The sequence below is a fragment of the Anomaloglossus baeobatrachus genome, chromosome 9 (genome assembly GCF_048569485.1).
Source record: "Anomaloglossus baeobatrachus isolate aAnoBae1 chromosome 9, aAnoBae1.hap1, whole genome shotgun sequence".
Classification (NCBI taxonomy): domain Eukaryota; kingdom Metazoa; phylum Chordata; class Amphibia; order Anura; family Aromobatidae; genus Anomaloglossus; species Anomaloglossus baeobatrachus.
The window spans coordinates 168,503,087-168,529,857 of NC_134361.1; the positions used below are offsets into that span (position 1 = coordinate 168,503,087).

Sequence of the window (26,771 nt, forward strand, 5' to 3'; positions counted from 1 at the left end):
ATAAATTGGTAATGAGGGACTTTGTTATTGTTTTTTATTTCTAATAAAGGATTTTTCGTGTGTGTGTGTTTTTTAACTGTAATTTACAGATTAATCATGGAGGGTGTCTCATAGACGCCTGACATGATTAATCTAGGACTTATTGGCAGCTATGGGCTGCCAATAACTCCTTATTACCCCGATTTGCCAACGCACCAGGGTAAATCGGGAAGAGCCGGGTACAGCCCCAGAACTGTCGCATATAATGTATGCGGCAATTCTGGGCGGCTGTTGGCTGATATTGTTAGGGTGGGGGGCTCCCCATAACGTGGCGCTCCCCATCCTGAGAATACCAGCCTTCAGCCGTATGGCTTTATCTGGCTGGTATTAAAATTGGGGGGGACCGCACGCCGTTTTTTTTAATTATTTAATTATTTATTTCACTGCACAGTATACACACACACACCGGCTGCTGTGATTGGGTGCAGTGTGACACCTGTCACTCAGAGTGGGGGCGTGTCTCACTGCAACCAATCATAAGCGCCGAAAAGCAGGAAAGCAGAGAATACGAGATTGATTAATGAGCGGCCGGCTTTTTCAAAAGAAGAAAAGCCGCAGGAGCAGTGTGAATGCCGTGCAGTGCCGCAGCAGTGATCGGCGAACGGTGAGTAAGAGAGAGGGGGGAGAATGACCGACAGACTGTGAGAGGGGGACAGACAAGACAGAGAGAGACCGACAGAGCGAGACCGACCGACGGGAGATAGAATGAAAAAAAAAATGACCGACATCGCTTGTAAAAAGCACAAAACGTGCGTTTTGGACATCGGAGTGCCACACAATGTTTATGTAAAATCTTTCATGTATTAATCTCAAAAAGTAACATACACCAGCTCTATCTCACTATTGGGTATGTGCCCTTAACATTTCCGCCATGAAAAATCATTTTGGAATCATTTTGCAAGGTTTTCTGGTGAGTCCGTAAAAATGGCGTAAAACGCGGACAAAATTGTTCACAGCTGTGACTTTTGAGTGATAAATGCTTCAAGGGGTCTTCCCCATGCTGTTGCCATGTCATTTGAGCACTCTTCTGAGACTTTTGTGACATTTTTAGGGTTTCTACATGCTGCCGGGGGGTCATTTCACAAAAATACTCGGGTCTCCCATAGGATAACATTGGGCTCGTTGCTCGGGCCGAGTACACGAGTATCTTGGGATGCTCGGCCCGAGCCTCGAGCACCCGAGCTTTTTAGTACTCGCTCATCACTAACCACAAGTAAATCTGTGTATACAGTCAGAGGGGTCTACATTACACACTGCAAAGTACAGACTTCCCAACGCGTTTCATATAAGCTCCACACCCAGGCTTTTTAGGAATCAGACTTTTTTTTCACAGCCTTCTACGGACTTCTCAGAGAAGTTTAAAATAAACCACAATCTCTGAAGTGACGAGGAGTTTTTTCCCACACAAGCGGCCCCGGCTTCCAAAGAGCATGAGCAGACGAAGCTCCTCCGGCCGTAGACATAAAACAAGAGGCGCAGACTGCCAAATAAGGCTCGCACAGCACCCGAGAGGCAGGAAAGGCCTCAGCAGCTTACGTAGCGCTGCGGAAGACTTTAGTCATGCATTTCCTATGGAGGCTGGAGCCTCTCCAACAGGCGGAAGCCCGCGCTGTACTTTGCTTCATTTTCTACAGGAGATGGTCACAATGCTCAGCAATCATTTTTTGCTATACAGAATGCAGTAAAAGTAACTCAACCAGCACACAATTTATAAGGCACCAGTCACACTACTGTGCAGGTGCCCAATGAGGATTTCTGACAAAAGTGCTTCTAAGGAGAAGACAAGCCATCACCTATCCACAGGATCAGCGGGGGTAAGATGCCTGGGCCCGGCACACATCAGCAGAAATGGCCACTTCCCCCACCCCAGTTATCTACATTTAGAATGGACTACCATTGCTGAATTCACCGGGTGGCAAAGTGCTGTGCTCGGCTTTTTTCGGCAGCCTCATATAGAAAGAATAGAAAAGTGGGGATACCAGGTATCATAGTGCCCTGTTCTGCCGAAATTGCCGGTCTCAGAGGTTAGGACCCACGATTAATAAAAGTTATCTATCCTATGGATATGTTATGACTTCTTCACTGGGCAACCTCTCGTTCCCATATTTTTTGTCAAAGAAAAGTACAGTGGAGCCTTGGTTTACGAGAAGAATCCGTTCTGGGAGTGGCTTGTAAACCAAGTTACTCGTCTAGCAAAGCAAAATTTCCCATAGGAAATAATGAAAGCTCAGACAATTCATTCCACAAGTTGTGCAATGTCCCATCCTGATCCCCTATTGTGCCATTTCACAAACACACACAGGCACATATTATGCTCACCTTACTTTCCGTTCCATCGCCGGCCTCCCGGTTCTTGTAGTCCGCCGGAATAGGATGTGTATCTGGTAACCATCGCAACGATGGAGGAGCTTCCGCTGCCAGCGCGCTGACGTCAAAGGGAGGCCGGCGATGGAACACAAGGTAAGGTGAGCATAGTGTGTGTGTGTGTGTGTGTGTGTGTGTGTGTGTGTGTGTGTGTGTGTGTGTGTGTGTGTGTGTGTGTGTGTGTATGCATGTGCTGCAAGAACGGGTCAGAGCGCGGAACCAGAAGTGTGTGCGGTGAGGAGTTGCTCATAAAGCAAAGCTTACTCATAAACTGAGTTACAAATTTACAGCAAGCTTTGCTCGTATAGCGAAATATTCGCACACCAAGTTACTCGTAAACCAGGTTCCACTGTATGCGCTTCTGCATATTCTTGTGATTCAGAGATTGTTTCCCTTTAAAGTGCGATCTGTCACAAAAAACAGTCAGCTGGTTTCACCCCCCCAACTATTTATATGCACATGTGACTCTTTTAATGACAAGTACAGCTAACAGGGCCAGTCTGAGGCTCTGTTAATGAGAAACAGAGTTTGAATTGTTATGCAAATAAAGCTCTGAAGCCTCTGTCACTACAGCTCTATTTCCTGCCCAGCACCGCCTCCTTCTTTGCTATGTAACTTCACTCAAAGGAGTCGTCAGTCAAGCAGGAGGTGGTGTGAGGCGGGAAATAGAGCTGGAGTGACAAAGGTTTCAAATCTTCAGCCTCATTTGCATATCAATTTAAACACTGATTTTTCAGTTACACAGGAACGGACTGACCATGTAAAGGCATTGCTGGATTTGACTAAGGCGGGCTTTGCACACTACGACATCACAGGTGCGATGTCGGTGGGGTCAAATTGAAAATGACGTACTTCCAGCATCGCATGCGACATCGTAGTGTGTAAAGGCTCGATGATACGATTAACGAGCGCAAAAGCGTCGTAATCGTATCATCGCTGCAGCGTCGGCGTAATCCATGATTACGCTGACGCGACAGTCCGATGTTGTTCCTCGCTCCTGCGGCAGCACACATCGCTGTGTGTGAAGCCGCAGGAGCGAGGAACATCTACCGGCGTCACTGCGGCTTCCGTAGGATAAGCGGAAGGAAGGAGATGGGCGGGATGTTTACATCCCACTCATCTCCGCCCCGATTGGCCACCTGGCGTGTGACGTCGCTATGACGCCGCACGACACGCCCCCTTAACAAGGAGGCGGGTTGCCGGCCAGAGCGACGGTCGCAGGACAGGTGAGTCCATGTGAAGCTGCCATAGCGATAATGTTTGCTACGGCAGCTATCACAAGGAAATCGCTGCTGCGACGGGGGCGGGTACTATCACGCTCGGCATCGCAGCATCGGCCTGCGATGTCGCAGCGTGCAAAGTACCCCTAAGGCTAGTTTCACACTTGCGTTCAGCGCATTCCGTCACTATGGAGAATAGCGCAGTACGTTAACGCACTGCGCTATTCTCCATAGACTTGTATGGACGACGCACTGTAACGCAAGTGTCTGCGTTGCATCCGCTGGACGACGCAGCGTCGTTATTTTGACGCTGCGTCGGGCGGATGGAACGCAGCATGTAACGTTTTTCTGCGCTTGGCGGAGTGTCAAAAAAACGCAACCTGCAGGAATCCGTTACGCGTCTGTTTTTATAATGGACGCCTATGGTGGCGGATTCTGTTAGAATGCGTCATTTGACAGATTCCGTTAACGCAGCTGTCTTTACACAACTGCACATGCTCAGATGTGTAAAGACAAAGAAAAAAAAACTACAATGGATTCTGTTGTTTTGTACGATCTGTAGCATCCGTTGTGCCACTATATGCAATGCATCCGTTGCATGCGTCACACAACGCAATGCTACGGATCCCGTCCAACGCAAGTGTGAAACTAGCCTTAGAAACATTTTGTGACCAATGCCAGTCGCAGTGAGCACTGCTAAAGTGGGTGGATCTTGGATGGGATGGGGCATGTCCCAACTAGCAAAATCATCAAAAGTTACGCCACTTTACTAACATTACTGGTGTATTAAACGCCAGCCTAAGGCTGCTTTCACACATCCGGCTGTAGCAGTGCGGCACAATCCGGCGCTCTGCTGAAAAAAAACGAAACCTTTTTTTTGCCACCGGTTTCGTTTTTTCCAGCATTGAGTTGCATTGGCGCCGCATTGTGCCGCATGGGCTTGCGTTACGTCCTTTTTATGCCTCATGCGGCAGATTTAGCCGATGTGGCGGCCGGATGGAACGTTCCCTGGCACGTTTTTTGCTCCGGCAAAAAAAAACTGCATCAAGCCGCATCCGGCCGATGCGGCGCATTTTTCAATGCATCCCTATGGACGCCGGATGTGGCGCGATGCGGCAAAAACCGCATCCGGCCGCCACATGCGGTTTTGTCCACTGCGCATGCTCAGTAGCATGCCGCAAGCGGCAAAAACCGGACGGGCTGCATGTAAAAACTTATGCAAAGGATGCGGTGTTTTCACCACATCCGTTACATAGGTTTCACAGCCGGATTGAGCCGCACGGCTCAAACCGGATGTGTGAAAGCAGCCTTACTGAATCAGGCCCTTAATCCTCTGCATCATAAATAGTGGATGCTGAGGACTAAGACCCCTTAAAGGGAATCTGTCAGAGGGACCAATCCTACTAAGCAGTCTATATGGGCAGGCAGATCATAGTAAGTTGAATATAATAATTCCTTGATATCCGCGATTGTCTTATATGTAAATGAGCTGTTAAGCTCTATGGCCAGGAAACCGATGTGCATCAAATTCTGCCTCCAGAGGTTATATTTGATAAATAGGGGTGTTACAAGTGTGAGACATAACACAAATCAGGAGAACTGAACTATGTCTTCTTACAAACACATTAGCAGCTGCAGCTCTCACAGCTCTGCTGTATTGGAACAATATTACAGCACCGGCTGCCTGTGAGATGGAGGCTGAAGCAGAGAGGAGCCTGCAGATGTGTCAGTCAGAAATAATCACACACAGCCCTGCAGTGAGGCCTGGAGAGCGGCCATCGCACACCCCTTTTAGTAAAAATTATTTCTGGCAACAGATTTTCATGCGCATCAGTGTCCGGCCCATAGCCTGGAAGAAAAATGTGGATTTCTCAGGAATAAGACATCGGATTGCAGATATTGTATCATTTTCTTCACCTTCCTAACACCTACATGCCCACATAGACGGCTTAGGAGGTTGATCTTATTGACAGATTTCCTTAAATGAGGCGTATCAGTGGTGAATATGTGATCAAAACGTAAACTTAATCTTCTATAAAGGATGAGCTGCATAGCGGGCGATATAGCTAAAATCTTATTACTTGCTGACCTAACAGATTACATGATCTATTAATATAACAGCCCACTCCCTTCCTGACCTGGTAAAATCTGTACACAATTTGTGAAGTGCATGCATATGCTACTTCTGTATTTCAGTCAACAGCTTCCCAAGACAAGATTCTGGAGTGACAATAACAAGAGGCATCCACTAAATATACAAGAAAGAAGATTTTCACATCAATATTAAGAGGTGATTTTGTGTCAAACGACCTAAAAGGGAACCGGTCATATCAAAAACCGCTGCTAACCTGCAGGTATGGGATTTATCTGCAGGTTAACAGCTGCTCAGTCACCGAGCTGGAAACCCAGCTACCAGGAGGAATAAATAAAATATAAACTTTACTCCTTCCAGCAGCCACAGGCTTTCAGTCAGAGGCGCGGCTGGAGCGGCCTCAGTCACCACTGGCCGCCGGCTCATTAGTGCAGTCTGTCAGTCAGTGTAGGGGCATGGTTATAGCTGCTGCTCACTGTATACTGAGCGGTGACTGTAGCCACTCCAGCTGTGCCTCTGACTCAATCCTGGAGGCTGCTGGGAGGAATGGAGTTCAATACATCCCAGTAGCCGCTTCCAGTGTAGAGTGGTATTAACTGCACTATTAACCTGCAGATAAACCCCATCGCTGCAGATTGTGTGTTTTTTGTTTTGTTTTTTTTACATATTGCCTTTAACAATTCTCTGCCACAGGAACCACTTCTAAAACAGTCTCTATATTACCTGACAGTAACTTGCAGCAATCCACATTACAACGTATATAAAGAATACTGTTAAATATTATCATAGCTCCTGAAGATGTAATATCCACACATTGAGGATTAAAATGAAAAGTATTAGGATCGGATCAAAGAATTTTAAGCCAAAACACTTTTCAAAGTTTCACGACATTGTTGTGCAGCTCCAACAATATGGTCTGAGCTGGGAAGCAGCCAGGCAGGGTAACATAACCCAACTAAATTTATTAACAGTGGAGGTGTTTTCTGTCCCAGAAATGTTACTCCAGTCCCTGACTGGAGTAGTATTTCTAGCACAATACTAATAAGATACACCAAATTTGTCGCGGTCTGCCTCAACACGCCTTGTACAATGCAGTCTTCATGAATCGAGTCCTTTGTACAACTTAACTTCTGTAAATTGCAACGGTAGTCCATGCATGCTCCAAGACACTGCCCAGCTCCAATTCTGTGTCTTCTTCCAAGGAGCTAGATTCGAGCAGGAATATAAAGACCACAATAGGCATAAACCTCTTGGGCTTCCAGTTCACCAAACAGCGTCTAGGCTCAAGTGCAGAAACAAAGATAACCTTTTAAGTTGGCTCGACTCTACATTATTCTTCTTTCCATGGCTGTCCACCCGCAGCAGGAACAGAGCCTGGTGAATGTGCAGCTCTGGAGGTCTCATTCATGAAGTTTTCAGGTAGAGATCCCAGAAATAATCAAGAGACCACCAAAGTCAGAGAACCCCCAAGCCAAAGCTGGGCAGCGAAGTGGACTATGGATACACTGTGCCCATAATCCGCACTTCTGAGAGCTGTATGTTCCCTGTGTTTGTATACTTTATCTATACTTTGGCACATATTATTATAGTAACTTGCAGCAAACTGTACCAAAGTGGCACAGTATATCAAGGTCTGAGACTTCACGTGTTTCCGTGTACACTGGCAGTAAGCTGCTAATCAGTGGTGGGGGACAGGATTATACAGAGCTCATGAATATGGAGGACTACAGGGCAGAAGATTTACTACTCCTCCAGTGAAAATCTCCTGCTGATAAAACTTAAGGATAATTTGTAATTCTATTATTACGCAAACATAATATGCAGCACTGTAGAATTTTATCAAAACTACAGCAAGTAGCCTGGTAAGTGACATCACTGGAATCAGGTTCTCAGCCCAATTAGAAATGTAGTATAGTCTCCTGATTAGCCATATCTCTTCCCTCATGTGCAGGGCTTTGCAGCTTAGGTATCCATGGTTATGACCACGAGCAACTAACTCACTATATGATTGGACGTAATAATAGCTACCTAAGATGCAATGCCCTGCACATGAGGCAAGAAACATTAATAAGGAGAAGTACACTACATTTCTAATTGGAGGTACTTGCTACTGCAGCGGAACTACTACTACCACTATGGAGGTACTACTACTACTTATTGGGATATGGAAATACCCCTTTATGTCACTGGCAGAGCTGATCCGAGTCTGCTAGGATCTAGAGTAGCTCTACTACATCGTTGAGCAATCAGGCTAAAATGTGTACATCACAACATTCGGTGAGGTCTGTGTAGCTAGCAAAATAGAAGACAGAAGTGGTAAACTGCTTCTGTCTTCTCCTCATGGTCCGCAGCTGCCTGAGCAACTTGGATGCTCCTGCTAGTTTTCAGGAGCTTTACAGTGGGCTTTACACGCTGCGATCTTGCTAACGAGATCGCAAGCAATCGTACCCGCCCCCGTAGATTGTGCGACATGGGCAAATCGCTGCCCGTGGCACACCACCTCGCTTAACCTAGTCACACGGACTTACCTGCCCTGTGACGTTGCTCTGGCCGGCGAACCGCCTCCTTTCTAAGGGGGCGGGTCGTGTGGCATCAAAGCGACGTCACACGGCAGGCGTCCAATAGAAGCAGAGGGGCGGAGATGAGCGGGACGTAACATCCCACCCACCTCCTTCCTTCCGCATTGCCGGTGGAGGCAGGTAAGGAGATGTTCGTCGCTCCTGCAGTGTCACACAGCGATGTGTGGTGCAGCAGAAACGACGAACAACATTGCTAATAAACAGAAAACAATTTTTTGTTTCAGGACGACCTCTCCGCGGCAAATAATTTTGACCTATTTTGCAATAGTTTAAAGTCCCTCTTAAGTGTCACACACTGCGATATCGTTAATGACGCCGGATGTGCGTCACAAACACCGTGACCCCGACGATAATTCATTAACGATATCGTAGCGTGTAAAGTCCGCTTAACTCTGCCATAAATTTACAATTATGTAGAGTTAACACCCAGAACCAAGCGGTGTAAGTGTATGGGGTTAGAGAATATAAGCATTCACTAAAGCCGCTGGAGTCACCGATGACGTATTGACATTTCCATAATGTGCATTAATTGGTTATACAGTACAGCAATAACTACTTTTACTTACATAGAATTCTTACTGCAGTTGGAGAACGCCTCCAAACCACACACGATCGTTTTTCAATATTAATGTAAAAATACATTAAGGCCCGATGCACACTAGAAAATGGAATTGTAAGAAAATTCCGCACTCTGAAAGATTACCGCACCTGCGGTAAAAAAACGCAGCAAACCGCACCGGAAAACCGCATGCGGTTTGCCGCGGGTTGGTACCTGTGTTTTTATGCCTTCAATGCAATAAAGCACGTTGAAGAAAAAAAAAATATATATATATATATATATATATATATATATATATATACTGTATGTGTTGTAATTTCCTCCTTCTTGGATAGCTAGAGGGACAGCTAGAGGGACAGCTAGAGGGATATTACAGCTTTTATTTCGGATGTCTGTCTCTCTCCCCCCCCCCCCTCCTCCTCCTCCTCCCCCCCAACAGTATTTATGATACAGCAGTGACCCTGTGGGACCTTGGATCTGAGTTCTCGCAGGGTCACTGCCGGTCAGTGACGTCACACTTACCGTTTGTGAGGCCCTGAAGTTAACATCACCGACCGTGAGAAATGTCCTGGAGTTACCCCTGCAGCCTCGTTCACGGAATGAGGCTGCATTAAGTACTATGCCTCAGACGCCGCTGGATCAGTATGCAAGAGTCGTGGCCCCTCGTGTGGAGTACGTCGAACCTGGAGGGGTATTTGCGGATTGTCATAAGATGGTGAAAGAGGGGGGCTTTTTTTGTGTTTTATTTCAAATAAAGCATTTTTCGATGAGTGTGTTTACTGTCACTACAGTTTAGTGATGGATGCGGCAATTCTGGGCGGCTGCCTGCTGATCTATTTAGGCTGTGGGGCTCCCCATAACATGGGGCTCCCCATCCTGAGAATACCAGCCTTCAGCCGTGTGGCTTTATCTTGGCTGGTATCAAAATTGGGGGGGGGGAACCGCACGCTTTATTATTTTACTGCACAATAAAGACCCGCCCACCGGCGGCTGTGATTGGTTGCAATGAGACAGCTGTCACTAAGAGTAGGCGGCGTGTTTGCCTGCAACCAATCACAACCACAGATTAACAGGGAAGGCGTGAATATGTTATGAGTCTAATGAGCGGCAGCTCTGGAAGATGAAAGAGCTGCGGCGGGAGCAGTGTGACAGCCGCCCGGTGATCGGTGATTATGAAGCGCTTGCGCTTACCCCTTTGCGCCCGATTCTGGTCCCCATAGACTTTATAGGGGGAGCAGTATCTGGCCAAATACCAGCCCTCCGAATGTATGCTGCCTGATTTCTATGTGTCTGTGCATTATATACGTATGTGACTGTGTGTGTGATATGTGTGTATTTTCTGTCTGCTGCATTTCCTCTTGTAGTGCCATCACTTCCTTGCAAAACGCAGGGCAGTGATGAACACTATGTCCCAAAAAATGCGAAATACCACGGGAATAGCACGGGATAACACAATGAAACGAACATAATTTGCTACCTGAATTATTCCCTGCGGTATTTCATGATTACATTACAGTCAATGGAGTGAAATAACACAGGTACCTGCGGAAAAGAAATGACATGCACATTAATTCCGCAGCAGAAATTCCGCAGAAAAACCTGTAGGTGAAAAAAAAAAAAAAACCGCAGTGTGCGCACAGGATTCTTTTTTTACCATAGGTTTTGCTGAGGAAGGACTGCGGCAAGATTATGAACATTTTCTGCAGCAAAATATGCGTCAAAACCGCAGTGTGCGCACAGTGCCTTAGGAGGGAAATCCTTTAAAACTACACTAGTAACCTACCAGGATAAATCTTTACCTGGCCTAGAGCCAGAGAACGCAGGTTTGATCTAACACTTCCGATCGCCAATGTAAGCATATCATCCTGACTGAACCATATTCAAGAGTAAATATTAGTCACATTATCTACTTTTCTAAGTAAATAAGAAGGTGACAAAACAAAGATAGCCAGAGCTGCAGACTAGATGGCAGCGATTCAAAGCTGAAGAATGCCATTATGAGAGGACAGAGAATAAGGCTATGTGCCCACGCTAGAATGTCCCTGCGGATTTTTTTGCCTGAAAATCCGCGGCTTTCGCGGCAAATCCGCACCCGCGGATTTGCCGCGGATTTACCGCGGATTTTTTTTTTTTTTTTTTTCCCCCATTCAAAGCCAAAAATTCGCACCAAATCTGCACCAAACAATTGACATGCTGCAGATTTTTCCGGATCAAAATCCGCGGCAAATCCGCCGCGGAAAAATCCGCAGCATGGGCACAGCATTTCCAAAATGCCATTGAAATGGCTTGGAAGTGCTGCTGCTGCAGATTTTCGGCAAATCCGCGGTAAATCCGCGGCAAAATCCGCGGTAAATCCGCGGTAAATCCTGTAGCGTGGGCACATAGCCTAAATCAGCACAAGTCTAGTCCCATCAAAACCACCGTCCAAACCGCACTGATCTGAAGTCACTCAACACTTTCCTCACAATGTCCACAACACACAATAAAGACCGCTTGGGACACCTACACATTACACCTACTGTAGCCCTCAGGACATCCCGTTACGAGTACAGAGACCTTTGTAATATGCAGCTTGATCTTACAGGTGGCGACACTCTTTTGGGAAGGCTTTCTACAAGATTTGGAATGTGTGGAAATATTTGCCCATTTCTCCCGGATGGCACTTGTAAAGTCAGACACTAAGGCTATGTGCGCATGTAGCGTTCTGCCGTGACAAATATTCCGCAACGTTTTATCACTGCATGTGCGTTTCAAAACGCATCCAAAACGCTGCGTTTTGGATGCATTTTGAATGCAGAATGGATGCATTTTTGACAGTGTGTTCCCACTCGGCCCTGCTCTATCCCCACAGAGCGGAGTGGGAACGCACTGTGTAACTGGCTGCTAGACAGAGCCGCGCGATCAGAATGAACTCGGAAGAACTTCACCCATCTTCATTGTCATCGCGCGGCTCTGTCTGCCATGGCCTGATTTGCGGTCACCGGTGAAGGACTCACCGGTGACCGCAAATCCCCTGAGTGACTGAAGTGAGCCGCGCGATCAGCTGTGCAGTCACTCAGCTTACCCGTGGCCAGCTGGAGTCCTCCGCCTGATCACCGCAAATCACCTGAGTGACGGCACCGTTGATCGCGGGTTTCACTTCAGTCACTCGGGTGACATACTGTCACAGTTGGAGGACTCCAGCTATGGCCACCTGTGGGTCACCTGAGTGACTGAAGTGAGCCATGCGATCAGCGGTGCCGTCACTCAGGTTACCCGTGGTCACAGTTGTAGTCCACCTGGCCGCGGGTAACCGGGGGACAGAGAGAGGAGAGGGGGGGGTGGGGGGGGAAGAGACACAGAGAGAGGAGGAGGGGGGGGGGGGGGAGACACAGAGAGAGGAGGAGGGGGGGGGGGGGGGGGAGACACAGAGAGAGGAGGAGGGGGGGGGGAGACACAGAGAGAGGAGGAGAGGAGGGAGACACAGAGAGGAGAGGAGGGAGACACAGAGAGGAGAGGAGGGAGACACAGAGAGGAGAGGAGGGAGACACAGAGAGAGGAGAGGAGGGGGGAGACACAGAGAGAGGAGAGGAGGGGGGAGACACAGAGAGAGGAGAGGAGGGGGGAGACACAGAGAGAGGAGGACATTGATTTTAATGGGTGGAAAATGCGTCCAAAACGCACAAAAGTAGTGACATGTTGCTTTTTAGAACACGTTTTGGCAAAATATTTCAGCAGCCGAAACGCTGCGTTCTAAAATGCAACGTGCGGATGGAATTTGCACAAGCTTCATAGATTGGGGACGCAGGACGCATAAGTTTACGCTGCAGTGCAAAACGCAGTGTAACCGCATGAAAAAAACGCAATGTGCGCACACAGTCTAATGTTGGTTGAGAGGTGGGCTGGCAATCTGCATTCTAGCTCACCGCAACAACGTGCAATGGGGTTGAGGTCATGGCTTTCTGTGTGTTACACAAGTAATTCCACACTGAAAGTCACCGAATTGTGCCCTTACGGATCAGAAAAGAGCCTTCACCAAAATGTTGCCATAAAAGTTGGAAGCTACTATTGTCCACAATGACTATTCTGAAGCATAAATATTTCCTTTCACTGGAACTAAGGGTCTTAGGTCGACCCCTGGAAAACAACCCTAGAACAGTATCCTTGCTCCCCCAAACTACAGTGCAGTGACACAGGTATCATTCTTGTCTTCATCAAACCCAGAATGGTCCATAAGATACCAGTAGAGAAGAGCAATTTGGAAGTTCCCAGAGCAGGTTACTACTGCTAACCTGTCAGTTAATGAAACAAGAAATGATCTTGAAGTCACGGGAAAACGGCGTACACAAGTAAACCCCTGACAATATATGGTGGTCCCAGTGTTGGAGGACACCGATTCAACAGTTACCAATTGCACCGAGCATAGGCAATAACTTGTTTAGGTTGAAATACCCCATTAAGAAGGATCTGTGAGGTGTTCGGACAATCATGTAACTGAATATTCTCATACATTTAAGCTTGTCAGTCACATTAGGTAGCTGTCAACTGAACACCTCTGGCAGCGACTTATCTCCCCTGAAAACAAAAGGATCCACAATTGGAATCCCAATGCCCCGATGTAACGCTCATCAGACATCTGTGAAAAAAGACATGAGACTTCACAAAAAATACATTCATTAAAAAGTTGTCATCCTTTGAGGACAATTTTTCTTACTTAAATGGATGGAATCAGGCCAAAAAAAAAAAAAAAATTACTGCACTGGGATTTCATTACAAATTTTTAAGTTTGCCTCCAATAGGCTCTGTGCTGCACTGTGCACCCCTGGGTACAGAATGAGTTAAAGGGTATCTTTCATTTCAAAAAACGCTATTAACCTGCAGATATGGGGGTAAACTGCAGGTTAATTCGCTCTGACGCCATGTGGCTGCAGCAGTGAAAGCCACGCTGCTGGGAGGAAATTAGCTTTATTCCTCCCAGCAGCCTCCGGCTTTCAGTCATAGAGTTACAGAGGCTTCAAATCAGTGTGCAGCGGCAGTAACTATATGTCCAGAGTAAGGTTAAGTGAAATTCTCCCGAGGGGGTGGGGGGGGGGGGATTAGGTGTTATTTGCACCTTCAGCTGCTGGAGGTAAACATGGACTGATGCTACAAAGGGCAACTCGAAATAATAATAATGTGTAGCAGCTGCTTACCCTCCTGAGGGCCAATATATATATATATATATATATATATATATATATATATATATATATATATATATATATATATATATATATTATATATGACTGAAGGAGGGTTCAACTTGAGCGTGCAACACTGCAAATATGTAACTGACAACCCATGCTAAAATCTATAGTATGAAGCCCCTGTATAGCCCCGTATACAACCTTCCTATTTCTCCAGAAAGTGGAAGTTAAAGATCTGTCATTCACTGAAGCATTAAACTTTATCTTCACGTCTTATTCCTCGTGTCAGTAGGTCTTGAGAGGTTGGGAGGGACTTCCTGTCCTCAAAACATCTACTGCCATAGTGCAAAGCTGTGTCAGCACAAGTGAAGCCAAAGAAGGCGCAGGAGTTGCTTTTGCCTTCACTAGAATCAAGAAATAACTAAACTAAACCTAAAAAGCCAAGGCACAATATAAGGGATGTTACCCAAAATTACAAGTTACCACCTCTCCATACAGTACATGCTGATCTCCTGGATTCTGAACTGGACTCCTAAACACCAAGAGTGGGGTCCATTTCAAATAGAGCAGGGACAAGCATACTCAAAATGGAAAAAGGAAGAAAAGGGGACATTACGTGGCACAAAATATTGTATATAGTAACCCAGCCGTGCAGCCGAAAGGTGGAGTAAGGGAGTGAAAAAGTGTCGTATATTCCCTGAAAGATGCACCAACTGTATCCCTCAGCATGCACCACTGATAAAACTGCACCAAGAGCATGTTGTGTAAATTAGTTTTCCATCTTCATAAAAACTCCAGTCCCCAGGTGGCTTGTTTTAAATTAAAAAAAAACCCTGTTCCTGAAATCACCCTCCCGAGGCAGTGACTGATTTCTGTTATTGCTCTTCCCCGGTAGACGTCACAAGCTCCCGAGCTGACTGTCCATGTAACGTCAGCTCTGCAGACAAGGATTTGACATTAGAAACCGTAGCGGAGACTCAGAGCTGGACCTAAGGAGGCTGAGCGGGCCAGTTTTGTTTTAGTTTCTTTTTAAACAAACTGTTCCTCCAGTTTTTACTGATTCTCTATCACTACACTGTGTTTTTTTTGTTTTTTATTTTGTTGATGAGCAGGAGAAATGGGCAAATACAATTATATGAATGACTTTGATAAAGGTCAGATTGTGATGCCAAGGAGACCGAGGCTGTGCATCTTCAAAGCGGCAGTCTGGGCAGGGGGTGCGCAGTTTGCAGTCTACCTAATGGGCATGTATCAGAACTGGACCATGGAGCGATGGAAAGTGTCCTGCATGATCACATTTTCCTTTATATCATGCAGAAAGCTAGGAGTGTGCACATCACTTACCGGAGAAAAGGTAATCACCAGGACGACTGTTGGAAGAGGCCTATCATTGTACTGGTAAACCCTGGCTCCATCGCATGATAGCTACTGATGTTACTTTGACATGTACCACCGATCTAATATTGTTAAAAAGAAAGTCCACCCTTCCATGGAAATCGTATTCCCCAATGGCACTGGCTACTTTCAAGGGAATCTTAGGAAGACGGCGGGTCGCCGGCCAGAGCGACGTCGCAGGGCAGGTAAGTGCGTGTGAAGCTGCAGTAGCGATCATGTTCGCTACGCCAGCTATCACAAGATATCGCATGTGCGACGAGGGCGGGTACTATCGCGCTCGGCATCGCTATCATCAGCCAGCGATGTCACAGCATGCAAAGTACCCCTTAAGGCCGCTTTACACGCTGCGATATCGTTACCTATATCGCTAGCGTGCGTACCCACCCCCATCGGTTGTGCGACACTGGCAAATCACTGCCCATGGCGCACAACATCGCTCAAACCCGTCACACTACTTACCTGCCTAGCGACGTCGCTGTGACTGGCAAACCGCCTCCTTTCTAAGGGGGCGGGTCGTTCGGCGTCACAGCGACGTCACTAAGTGGGTGCCCAATAGAAGCGGAGGGGCGGAGATGAGCGGGAGGTAACATCCCGCCCACCTCCTTCCTTCCTCATTGCCGGCGGCCACAGGTAAGGAGAGGTTCCTCGTTCCTGCAGTGTAACACGTAGCGATGTGTGCTGCCGCAGGAACGACGAACAACATCGTACCTGCAGCAGCAACGATAATTGGGAATAGGGGGGCATGTCACAGATTTTGCACGTTTTTGCGACGATGCAAAATCGCTCATAGGTGTCCCATGCAACAACATCGCTAATGCGGCCGGATGTGCGTCACAAATTCCGTGACCCCAACGCGATCGCTTGAGCGATGTCGTAGCGTGTAAAGCGACCTTAAGGCTAAGTTCACACTTCCGTTTTGCATCCGTCACAATCAGTTGTGTGACTGAAGCAACTGATGGTTTGTAGATAGTGGCACAACTGATGTGACTGATGCTGCAAAAAACGATCCGTTTTTGGAGGGTTTTTTTTTTACTGTTTTACCGGCTTTTGTGAATGATCAGCTGAACTGGAACAGAATTTACAGTTGATCATGGTTTTTTACTGTGCGCATGCTCACAGTAAAAAGTGATCCGCCGCACACAAAAAAAAAGTTACATTCAGTGTTGCTCCCGCCTGACGGTCAGTCAGTAAACAACTGATCTATCACGCGGCGGATGTAACGCAGGGCCATCAGTCAATCTGTCGCTAATAGAAGTCTATGGGGAAAAACGGATTCCTGCAAAATATTTTGCAGATAACCGTAATTCCTCAAGGCGACGGATTGTGACTGATGCAAAACAACGCAAGTGTGAACTTAGCATTATTTGTAACTATGTTTTGTATATTGTTGGAGAGTCCCTTTTATTCCTAGAACTGGAAAAGAACTACACAATGAGTACCTGTATGCAAGTAAAATATATCTTTGTACCGTGTTTGCCAGTAGAGATAAAAAAAATTGTTTAAAAGAACTGAAGTCCTCAGTGGCTGATACCTTTTAATGGCTAACTGAAAAGATGGTAATAATTGCAAGCTTTCGAGACTACTCAGGTCTCTTCATCAGGCATGGTATAACACAAAATCTGAAGAGTCACATATTTATACACAACAGGACATAAAATGGGTTTTTTTTTTACTGCCCCATTCTATGTCCTGTTGTGTATAAATATGTGACTCTTCAGATTTTGTGTTATACCATGCCTGATGAAGAGACCTGAGTAGTCTCGAAAGGTTGCAATTATTACCATCTTTTCAGTTAGCCATTAAAAGGTATCAACCACTGAGGACTTCAGTTCTTTTAAACAATTTTTTTACCTGTATGCATGCATTTACTACAGCCGTCATCTATGGAAACCTTTGTAATCACATTTTCTTATCCAGATATAGCATTCTGGATTCATTAAAGTCTTCCATATTCACTGGGGTGTGCACCTTTAACGGTTTTCTGCAGTTCACACTCTGCTGTGGGGCCGGATACAGGCAGTGAAATACAAGGCGTGGCAGGATTTACCAGTATTACTCATACCCACCACTTGACGAGTCACTGCTGAAACCCCCCAGCTCATACTGAATCAAAGCTTACAAAACTCTTCATAGAGAAATCGAGAAGGCCACCAGACAATTCGGAATCTAGAGGATTCTGTGCCAGTGACTCATTTCCTTTGTATTTAGTCTACTGTACATAATCATGAGATTGGCGCTGGTCCACAGCTTCACTCCTGAAATTCACGCTGCCCAAAACGAGAGACGTCAGTGTCATTTTTGAGGAGAGCCCTTCGCTTATTTGTACGGTTTCTTGTAAGGACTGGCTGCCTGTACACAGGATGTGTCTCTCATTTCTCAAGTTTTAGCTAAACTCTTCAACTGCTGAAGCCGTCCGATCATGTCACTTCCCCCACTGCACACGCTGACATTTCCTTCCGTTAAGAGATGTAGTTGGGTAGACAATGCTTTCTATAGCAGGAAGTGATGGTCACACAGAAGAACATTTGTCCTTTGTAAAAGAGTGTGCTATGAATGTGTCCATATAATGCCATATGTAATGTCTAATATATCAGAACCTGGGTGTTCTTTGGAGCTTCACTATATTCAGGAGCCTACACTCGCTCTCGAGCAAGTCCCCCGCTGCGGGTGATTGCATTTACAGCAAAGGCCAAACTTTGTTTCAGCTTGAATGTAAGCATTTTTGGCTAGTTTTCTATTAAGCTTTAAGCCTGTCAAGTTTGTACATGACCGTACAGCGTGAAGCTGGCTTCAGATTGGAAGACTGTTAATAGTAAACTCCATGCGAGAAAGTTATCTTCTCTACCCTGGGAAAAAAAACAGCAATCCCAGGAAATGCCAGTAGTGGAAGCATAGCAGGTTCATACTCAAAAAGGTGTAATCACAGGCCAAAATTATAACCTAGGATTGTAACTCCAAAGGAAGCATGCATATCACTGCATAATAGCTCTAAGGATAAATGCACAAAGGCAGGATATTGCACTCTGAAAAGCCACAAAAGGACACAGCAGAGGCAAGCTAAAAAAATGGACAGAAAATAAATGAAAAAAAAAAAAAAAAAAAAATGTAACTGCATCCTATAGAAGTCAGTTCTAATGCTTTTACTTTTACATAACTTGGGACATTAATTATCAATAGGAACAATTGTCAATAAACATCACAACAAAGCAGAAGTCAGTAGGAGTATAAGGCTGGGGACACATGGGGCAATAATGCGAATCAATCACATGACACTTGGCTCCCGCTCTGCTGCGACTATAAGCCGAGTATCATGCCACTGTGATGCGATCCTGCAATCGCAGCACAATTGCAGAGGAGAGGGAGGGATTTATCTACCCATCTCCTCCATTGTTAGCTGATGCGAATCAATGTGATGTTTCTCTTGCACCCATAGACCTGTAAAGGGTGCTTTACACGCTGCGACATCGCTAGCGATCTCGTTAGCGATGTGACACGCCGAGATCGCACATAGGTCATTTTTGTAGCGCCGGTCACATGTGCGATCTCAGCGTGTATGTGTATCGTGTATGTGCGATCTGGCGTGTTACATCGCTAACGAGATCACTAGCGATGTCGCAGCGTGTAAAGCACCCTTATGGGTGCGAGTGAAAACAAATTGATTCCACCTGCAGCATGCTGCAATTGTTTTCTCGGTCCGATTAAAACAAGAAAAAAAAAAAAAACGCTCATGGGGGCGTAACTTGGGTGCGGGTGGAATGCAATTTTTTTATTACATTTCACTCGCTCCGTTTTTCTTGCTGTGTGTGCTCAGCCTAATAAATAAACCCATAACCACTTAAGAGGCACAACTCTTATGAGATTTGCAGCATCTTAGACTGTCAACAACACAAATGTGTTTCTTAAAATTTTCAGGACGCTTTTGGCCCCAATTGTCCAATTAATATGCCTCACTTTTTAGACAAGTGGCAACAGAGGTGTAAAAAGGTCACTTTTTCCCTTTGCAGAATAGGCATGTGTCAAAATTTGCAACTTTCTCCACAAAAAAAATGACGCAAATAACTTACAATGGGGTATTCCCATCCCCAAGACCCTATCCTAATATGTAGTGGGTGTAATAATAATAATAATAATAATAATAGCAATAACTCCAATTAGAAATATAGTATAGTTCTTGTGATTCACAACGTTGCTTACCTCATGTGCAAGGCCTTCAGTATCCATGGTTACAACCACGCAAATAGTGACAGTTAGTTGCTTGTCGCCATAACCAAGGATACCTAAGATCCTGCTATGCCCTGCACATAATGTATAGAAGAACTATACTACATTTCTATTTGGACGTATTCACTATTTTTACACTTACTACATATTGAGATAGGATTTTGGAGATGGGAATACCCCTTTAAAAAGGGATCAGTCACTAGGTTTTAGTCAACTAATCTGAGAGCAGTACGACGTAGAGACAGACTAATTCCAACGATGTGTCCCTTACTGGGCTACTTAGTATAGTTTTTTTTTTAATAAATCACTGTTTAATCAGCAGTAGATTATCATTAGAGGACTACTTGGCGTGCTGCCAGGTAGTCAAGTATATTTATGAGCTCTCTAAGGCTATGTGCCCACGGGACTCTGTGTCTGCGGATTTTTCTGCATCAAAATCCACAGCTTTCCACCGGAATCCGCACCTTTTCATAGGTGCGGATTTTGTTGCGGATTTAGCAATTTTTTTTTAATTCAATTGAATAGGCAAAATCCGCACGAAAATCCGCAACAATAATTGACATGCTGCAGATTTTTCCGCACGAAAATCTGCACGATTTCAGCTGCGGAAAAATCCGCAGCGTGGGCACGGCATTTCCCAAATGCCATAGAAATGGCTGGGGAGTAGCTGTGCTGCAGATTTCTGGAAAATCCGCGGCTTTTCCGCGAGAAATCCGCGGCAAAATCTGCGCATGTTCTGCAGCGTAGGCACATAGCCTAAAACCCTGACCCCAACACCGACTGGCAGCTTTCTATGTATACTACACATGGGCAGGAAGCTGCCAGTTAGTGGTGTGGGCAGGGTAATAGAGCTCCATATTTAAATAATAGCTAGATCTGCAGCTTGGAAAATAGTGATTTTATTAAAATGACAGCAAGTAGACCAGTATGTAACATCACTGGAATCAGGGTGTCTGTCTACATTATGAAAACAATTATGAAAAATCCCACCTTCCTATACTTTATTTGTTGGGGGATCACTGCACAGATCTAAAATATGCACCAAGAAGGATAAGTGAAGAAAAATACACTGTTTGTAGTGTGCTATATTCCCTGATTAAATTTGATCTGGTACTTTTATATTCATGGCATATCCTTAAGATAGGTCATCAATACCAGATAATGCTGTGACATCAACTGCAAATCAGCTGCCCTGGTACCAGCAGGGATTGGATATTGTGAGTTGCAGAGTGGGAAAGCACAGCCCCGTCGTGCGCATGGCGACTGCCGCTGGGTACTGCATACTGACCCCTATTTACTTAAATAGCAGGGGATTTGCAGTACCTGTGCTTTGCAACTGATCACATCCAGCTGTTGCAGGTACTGGGAACAACTAATTGGTAGGAGTGTCGGGTGTTTGTTGCACCCTCACCAATATGGTATCAATGACCTATCCTAAGGGCAGGAGATATAGACCAGTATGTAAAATAGCATCAAGTCTACCAACAAATCTTACAGGACTTGTTTTGGAAACCTAACAGAGGCCGTTTCGAGAATGTCAACCTAACCTTACATCTGGCTGCCAGAGGCTCTTTGAGAGAGTACAAGAGAACTCACCAGGGCCAAGCACTTCTGTGAATGGGGTCGTTGGGAAAGATGGCTGGCGGACGAACGATTGTTTAACCGTCAGCTATCTAATGCTTTAACTAGAATACAATGCAAATTACCCTAAACACAGAGCAGAATACATTTGACACTGTCTCCATTCGCTTTGAAATCCACATGCTTGCTTTATATCTAAATAAAAAAAAAAAAAAAAACTCATATAGATATATGGAAAATCAGAGACATTTCTGCAGCCAATCTGAAGTGCGTGGATTCACCCCTTTCTCTAGGCCTTTGCAGCAAATGAATAAGGAAGCATGGATTTTGCTTTATTTTGCGTTAAGAGTGGGATTTCTCACTTCATGGAAACAGACGATGTTCTTACTGAATGGATCTATTCACTGAACTTTCATGAACATTGGTGGGTGTACAAATGCCATCTTTGTCACTTGAAGGAGGCCGAGAACTCTAAAGAAGAAAGACCAAACCAAATCATCCTTCTGTAACTGAACGCTCAATATTTTTCTACTTGAAGAATTTGGTGAGATGTAAAATAAATGTAATCATTGACCTTTCCACAATCTTACAGCTATGTATTATAACGGACGAGGTCTACTGTGAAGCTGTAAGGATCTCAGTCACTAAGGGACAACAAGTAGTTAACAGTGGTCACTTCCTGCTACTAATCATGCAGACACCTAGTCACACACCCAAGGGAAGTTGCTTTAACTTCTTGAAAAGAGGGAAAGAATCTAGCGCAGAGTACAGACCACCGCCATCACCACACCCTGCAAACATGAATCTTTGATCTGTCAAATAAGGACCGAATCTTCCATCTATACAGTCGACGTATCGGCAGATAACACATCTACCGCTACCCTACGGTGATCCAGGTTCAGCCACACAGGACGAGAGGCCTCCAAGACTTCAGGCAGCGGTGGTATCGTGGTCAAACCACGGCCCTGGATATCCAGCTACTAAAAGACGTGATCTATAAGGCTATGTGCCCACGCTGCGGAAAATGCGCGGATTTTGCCGCGGATTTCTCGCGGAAAAGCCGCGGATTTCCCGAAAATCTGCAGCTCAGGCACTACCCAGCCATTTCTATGGCATTTTGGAAATGCTGTGCCCACGCTGCGGATTTTTCCGCAGCGGATTTGGTGCGGATTTTTATCCGGAAAAATCTGCAACATGTCAATTATTGTTGCGGATTTTGATCCGGATTTTGGCTTTAAAATTGGGGGAAAAAAAATCTGCACCAAAATCCGCGGCAAATCCACACCTTTGAAAAGGTGCGGATTCCGGGGGGAAAGCTGCGGATTTTGATGCAGAAAAATCCGCAGCTACATTCTCCCGTGGACACATAGCCTGAATGTTCTGCAAGAACATAAAAACCTGTCACTTCCTAATGTCACCTATATCAGCATGACAGCACGTGGTGCCCATGTGCTCGGTGGTGAGGACAACCGCAGTCCTGTGTAGGGCATCACTGGTCCTCTTTTTATAAGGAAGAAAAGGCATTACTAGGACACAGCACATGCTCTGCATCCGGCCACATTGCCAGTCATGAACTTAAGTCATAATAAGTAACACTGGCCAATATATACGTGTCCCTCGGTATATCAGACAACTGGTGTAACTAGACAACTTCACCATTACTACAAGCAGTAACCCCACAGCCAGACACAGTGCATACTGTAGGTGGAGGCAGAACTGCGGCACGCACAGGCGCCATTATAAAATGTAGCCATCACCTATGACGCATCTGCCATAATTTACATCTTAGAAGAAACTTCAGGTCTGCAAATCATTCGAGACTGAAAGACGTAAGAAGAAGAAAGAACCCTGCCCTCCACACGAGGCTGTGATAATGTGTGCGTTTATTCTACATGTGAAAAAAATGTAGTATATAGATCTGGAAAAGCAGATCCCCAGTACCAGTGCAGATCTGCACAAGTTATATAACCCACCGCCATCACGTCTGTAGCCTTGCCATACAATGCACTGTATGGATGTATGGATGATCACTTGGATTAAGCATACATACACATCAGGACTTTGAGCAGCATCATCATGGGATGTGCACACCGCTTTCGCCAAGGGTCGAACAAACTGCCTTTACTAGGGGTTGTGCACATGCGTTGTCTAGACCACTGTCACCATGAATGGTGCACATTGCATTTGCCATATGGACTGCCAAACCGCCATCACTATAGCCCATTATAACTACACGTTGTGCACACCGCTGTCAATATTGGTCATGCAGACCGCCATCACTATGGGTAGTGTACACTGATCTCTCACTGTGGGTCATGTAGGCAGCCATTGCCATGGGACATGCAAAATCATCTGCTGTCACTATGGGGTTGTAGAACAAACAGGACAGGCATGCCGCCGCCAGGGGTCGGGCACAGCACCATCACTTGCATAGGCCACTAACCTAGTCACACACTACGAGCTTCTGGAGGTTATAATGGGCACCGATGGAGGTGAATGAAGCAGTGGCACATCTGTACTCTGCGGATGAAGCACCGGGCACACACACAGATAGCTGCACTGGGCACACACAGATAGCTGTACTCTGCGGATGAAGCACAGGGCACACACAGATAGCTGTACTCTGCGGATGAAGCACAGGGCACACACAGATAGCTGTACTCTGCGGATGAAGCACAGGGCACACACAGATAGCTGTACTCTGCGGATGAAGCACAGGGCACACACAGATAGCTGTACTCTGCGGATGAAGCACAGGGCACACACAGATAGCTGTACTCTGCGGATGAAGCACAGGGCACACACAGATAGCTGTACTCTGCGGATGAAGCACAGGGCACACACAGATAGCTGTACTCTGCGGATGAAGCACAGGGCGCACACAGATAGCTGTACTCTGCGGATGAAGCACAGGGCGCACACAGATAGCTGTACTCTGCGGATGAAGCACAGGGCGCACACAGATAGCTGTACTCTGCGGATGAAGCACAGGGCGCACACAGATAGCTGTACTCTGCGGATGAAGCACCGGGCACACACAGATAGCTGTACTCTGCGGATGAAGCACCAGGCACACACAGATAGCTGTACTCTGCGGATGAAGCACCGGGCACACACAGATAGCTGTACTCTGCGGATGAAGCACCGGGCACACACACATCTGTACTCTGCGGATGAAGCACCGGGCACACACACAGATATATCTGTATTCTGCGGATGGAGCACAGGGCACACACACAGATATATCTGTACTCTGCGGATGGAGCACAGGGCACACACACAGATATATCTGTACTCTGCGGATGGAGCACAGGGCACACACACAGATATATCTGTACTCTGCGGATGGAGCACAGGGCACACACACAGATAGCTGTACTCTGCGGATGGAGCACAGGGCACACACAGCTGTACTCTGCGGATGAAGCACAGGGCGCGCACACAGATAGCTGTACTCTGCGGATGAAGCACAGGGCACACACAGCTGTACTCTGCGGATGAAGCACAGGGCGCGCACACAGATAGCTGTACTCTGCGGATGGAGCACAGGGCACACACAGCTGTACTCTGCGGATGAAGCACAGGGCGCGCACACAGATAGCTGTACTCTGCGGATGAAGCACAGGGCACACACAGATATATCTGTACTCTGCGGATGGAGCACAGGGCACACACACAGATATATCTGTACTCTGCGGATGGAGCACAGGGCACACACACAGATATATCTGTACTCTGCGGATGGAGCACAGGGCACACACACAGATAGCTGTACTCTGCGGATGGAGCACAGGGCACACACAGCTGTACTCTGCGGATGAAGCACAGGGCGCGCACACAGATAGCTGTACTCTGCGGATGAAGCACAGGGCACACACAGATAGCTGCACTCTGCGGATGGAGCACAGGGCACACACAGATAGCTGCACTCTGCGGATGAAGCACAGGGCACACACAGATAGCTGTACTCTGCGGATGGAGCACAGGGCGCACACACACAGATAGCTGTACTCTGCGGATGGAGCACTGGGCACACACAGATAGCTGTACTCTGCGGATGGAGCACTGGGCACAGACAGTTGTACTCGGCCCTCTGCCAGTGATAGAGGCTCAGCGGCCACATACACAGCAGTATGGAGCCGTGCACTGTCAGTTGAGGGCTGGCGGGGGATGTGAGGAGGGAAACTTTCCCGGGCAGTGACAGAAGTCGGGGACTCACAGTTTTCGGCATGGTGGCGGCGGCTGGCTTGTCTCTCACTCGTCCCTTGAGGCGCTCAGCTTCTCCCCATACAGCTCGGGCGGAGGATGAGGCAGCGCGGAGCCGGGATGCGCGGTAACAATGAGAATCTTCTGCTAACGGAACAGTAAAGTCTCTGGTGTAACCACACCCAGGGAAATGGGACCGGACACATAGCGGGGCGCCCGGCCCGCCCCTGCAGCCAGGCCCCGCCCCCACCCGCTCGGACACGCCCCTCCCTATAGGCGGGCGGTATTCGGGCTCCGAGCCCTCAGCCCTGACTCTCCTCGGTCGCGGCGCTGTGGTAACTCCGGGCCGCTCGTGTGGAGGCTGGAGAAGCGTCCCGCTGTGTTCAGTGGTCAGAGCCGCCTTCTGGGGAATGGCGGGCTGTGCACACAGCGGAGGGAGGAGGGTCCCGCCTCACACGGCTCGTCCTCACTATCTCCTCCGGAGGCTCATCTGCTCTGAGGAGAAACCGACCGCTAACGTCTCCGAAATACGGCGAGCAGCAAACCAAGCTCTTCCCAGCGGCGGCTATTACTTTTTACATATTTGCATTCATTGTAAATAAAAACAAAAAAATAACTTTTTTTTAACCTCTTAATGACCAGGCCAAATTTTAGAAATCTGACCAGTGTCACGTTATGAGGTAACTCTGGATCGCTTCAAGTTATCCCGGTGATTCTGAGATAGGTTTTTCTTGATATATTGGACTTCATGATAGGGGTAAATTTGGGAATTTTTTTGCAATTATTTGTGGAAAAGAAACAAGATTTGACAAAAATGTTTAAAATTGAGCAGTTTCCAAACTTTGAAGCCCTTAACCCAGAGTTATGTCACACAAAGTCTAATATATAAAGGTGTGTGTGTGTGTGTGTCCGTGTCCGTGTCCGCACCCTTGCATTTACAATCACGAATTTTTGCACAGACGCCTCATGTGACTCAGGGAACGTCGTAGACTATGTTTTGACAGGAAAATTTAACCCCGCGCTTTACAGTTACTCTCCAAAAAGCTGCCTCCATTAAAGTGAATGGAGCCTGGAACTACAGGTTATTAATAGGAGCTGTGATTGGTTGCTATAAGAACAAAGGACATTGTTAGTATAAGAAGCTTATGTGTGAGGTAATATGTCGGTGGGGTGACGGATAGAGACAGACAGACGGAAAGAAACCGAGAGATAGAGACAGACAGGAAAAGAGACAGATGGGGAAAGAGGCAGACAGAGACAGGCAGACAGGGAAAGAGACAGAGAGACAAAGACAGATGGGGAAAGAGACAGACGGGGAAAGAGACAGAGAAATAGAGACAGGCAGACAGG

General features: G+C 46.6%; 1 protein-coding gene across 1 annotated transcript in view; it reads right to left on the reverse strand.

Annotated features, from left to right (window-relative positions):
- Positions 1 to 25,705, reverse strand: part of LOC142251339 (moesin) — a 121,677-nt gene extending 95,972 nt beyond the window's left edge. Inside the window, exon 1 of the mRNA XM_075324034.1 lies at positions 25,435 to 25,705. Within this exon, the coding sequence (XP_075180149.1) occupies positions 25,435 to 25,446 (12 nt within the window). The 5' untranslated portion in view covers positions 25,447 to 25,705. The remainder of the gene's footprint in view (positions 1 to 25,434) is intronic.
- Between the last annotated feature and the right edge of the window lie 1,066 nt (positions 25,706 to 26,771).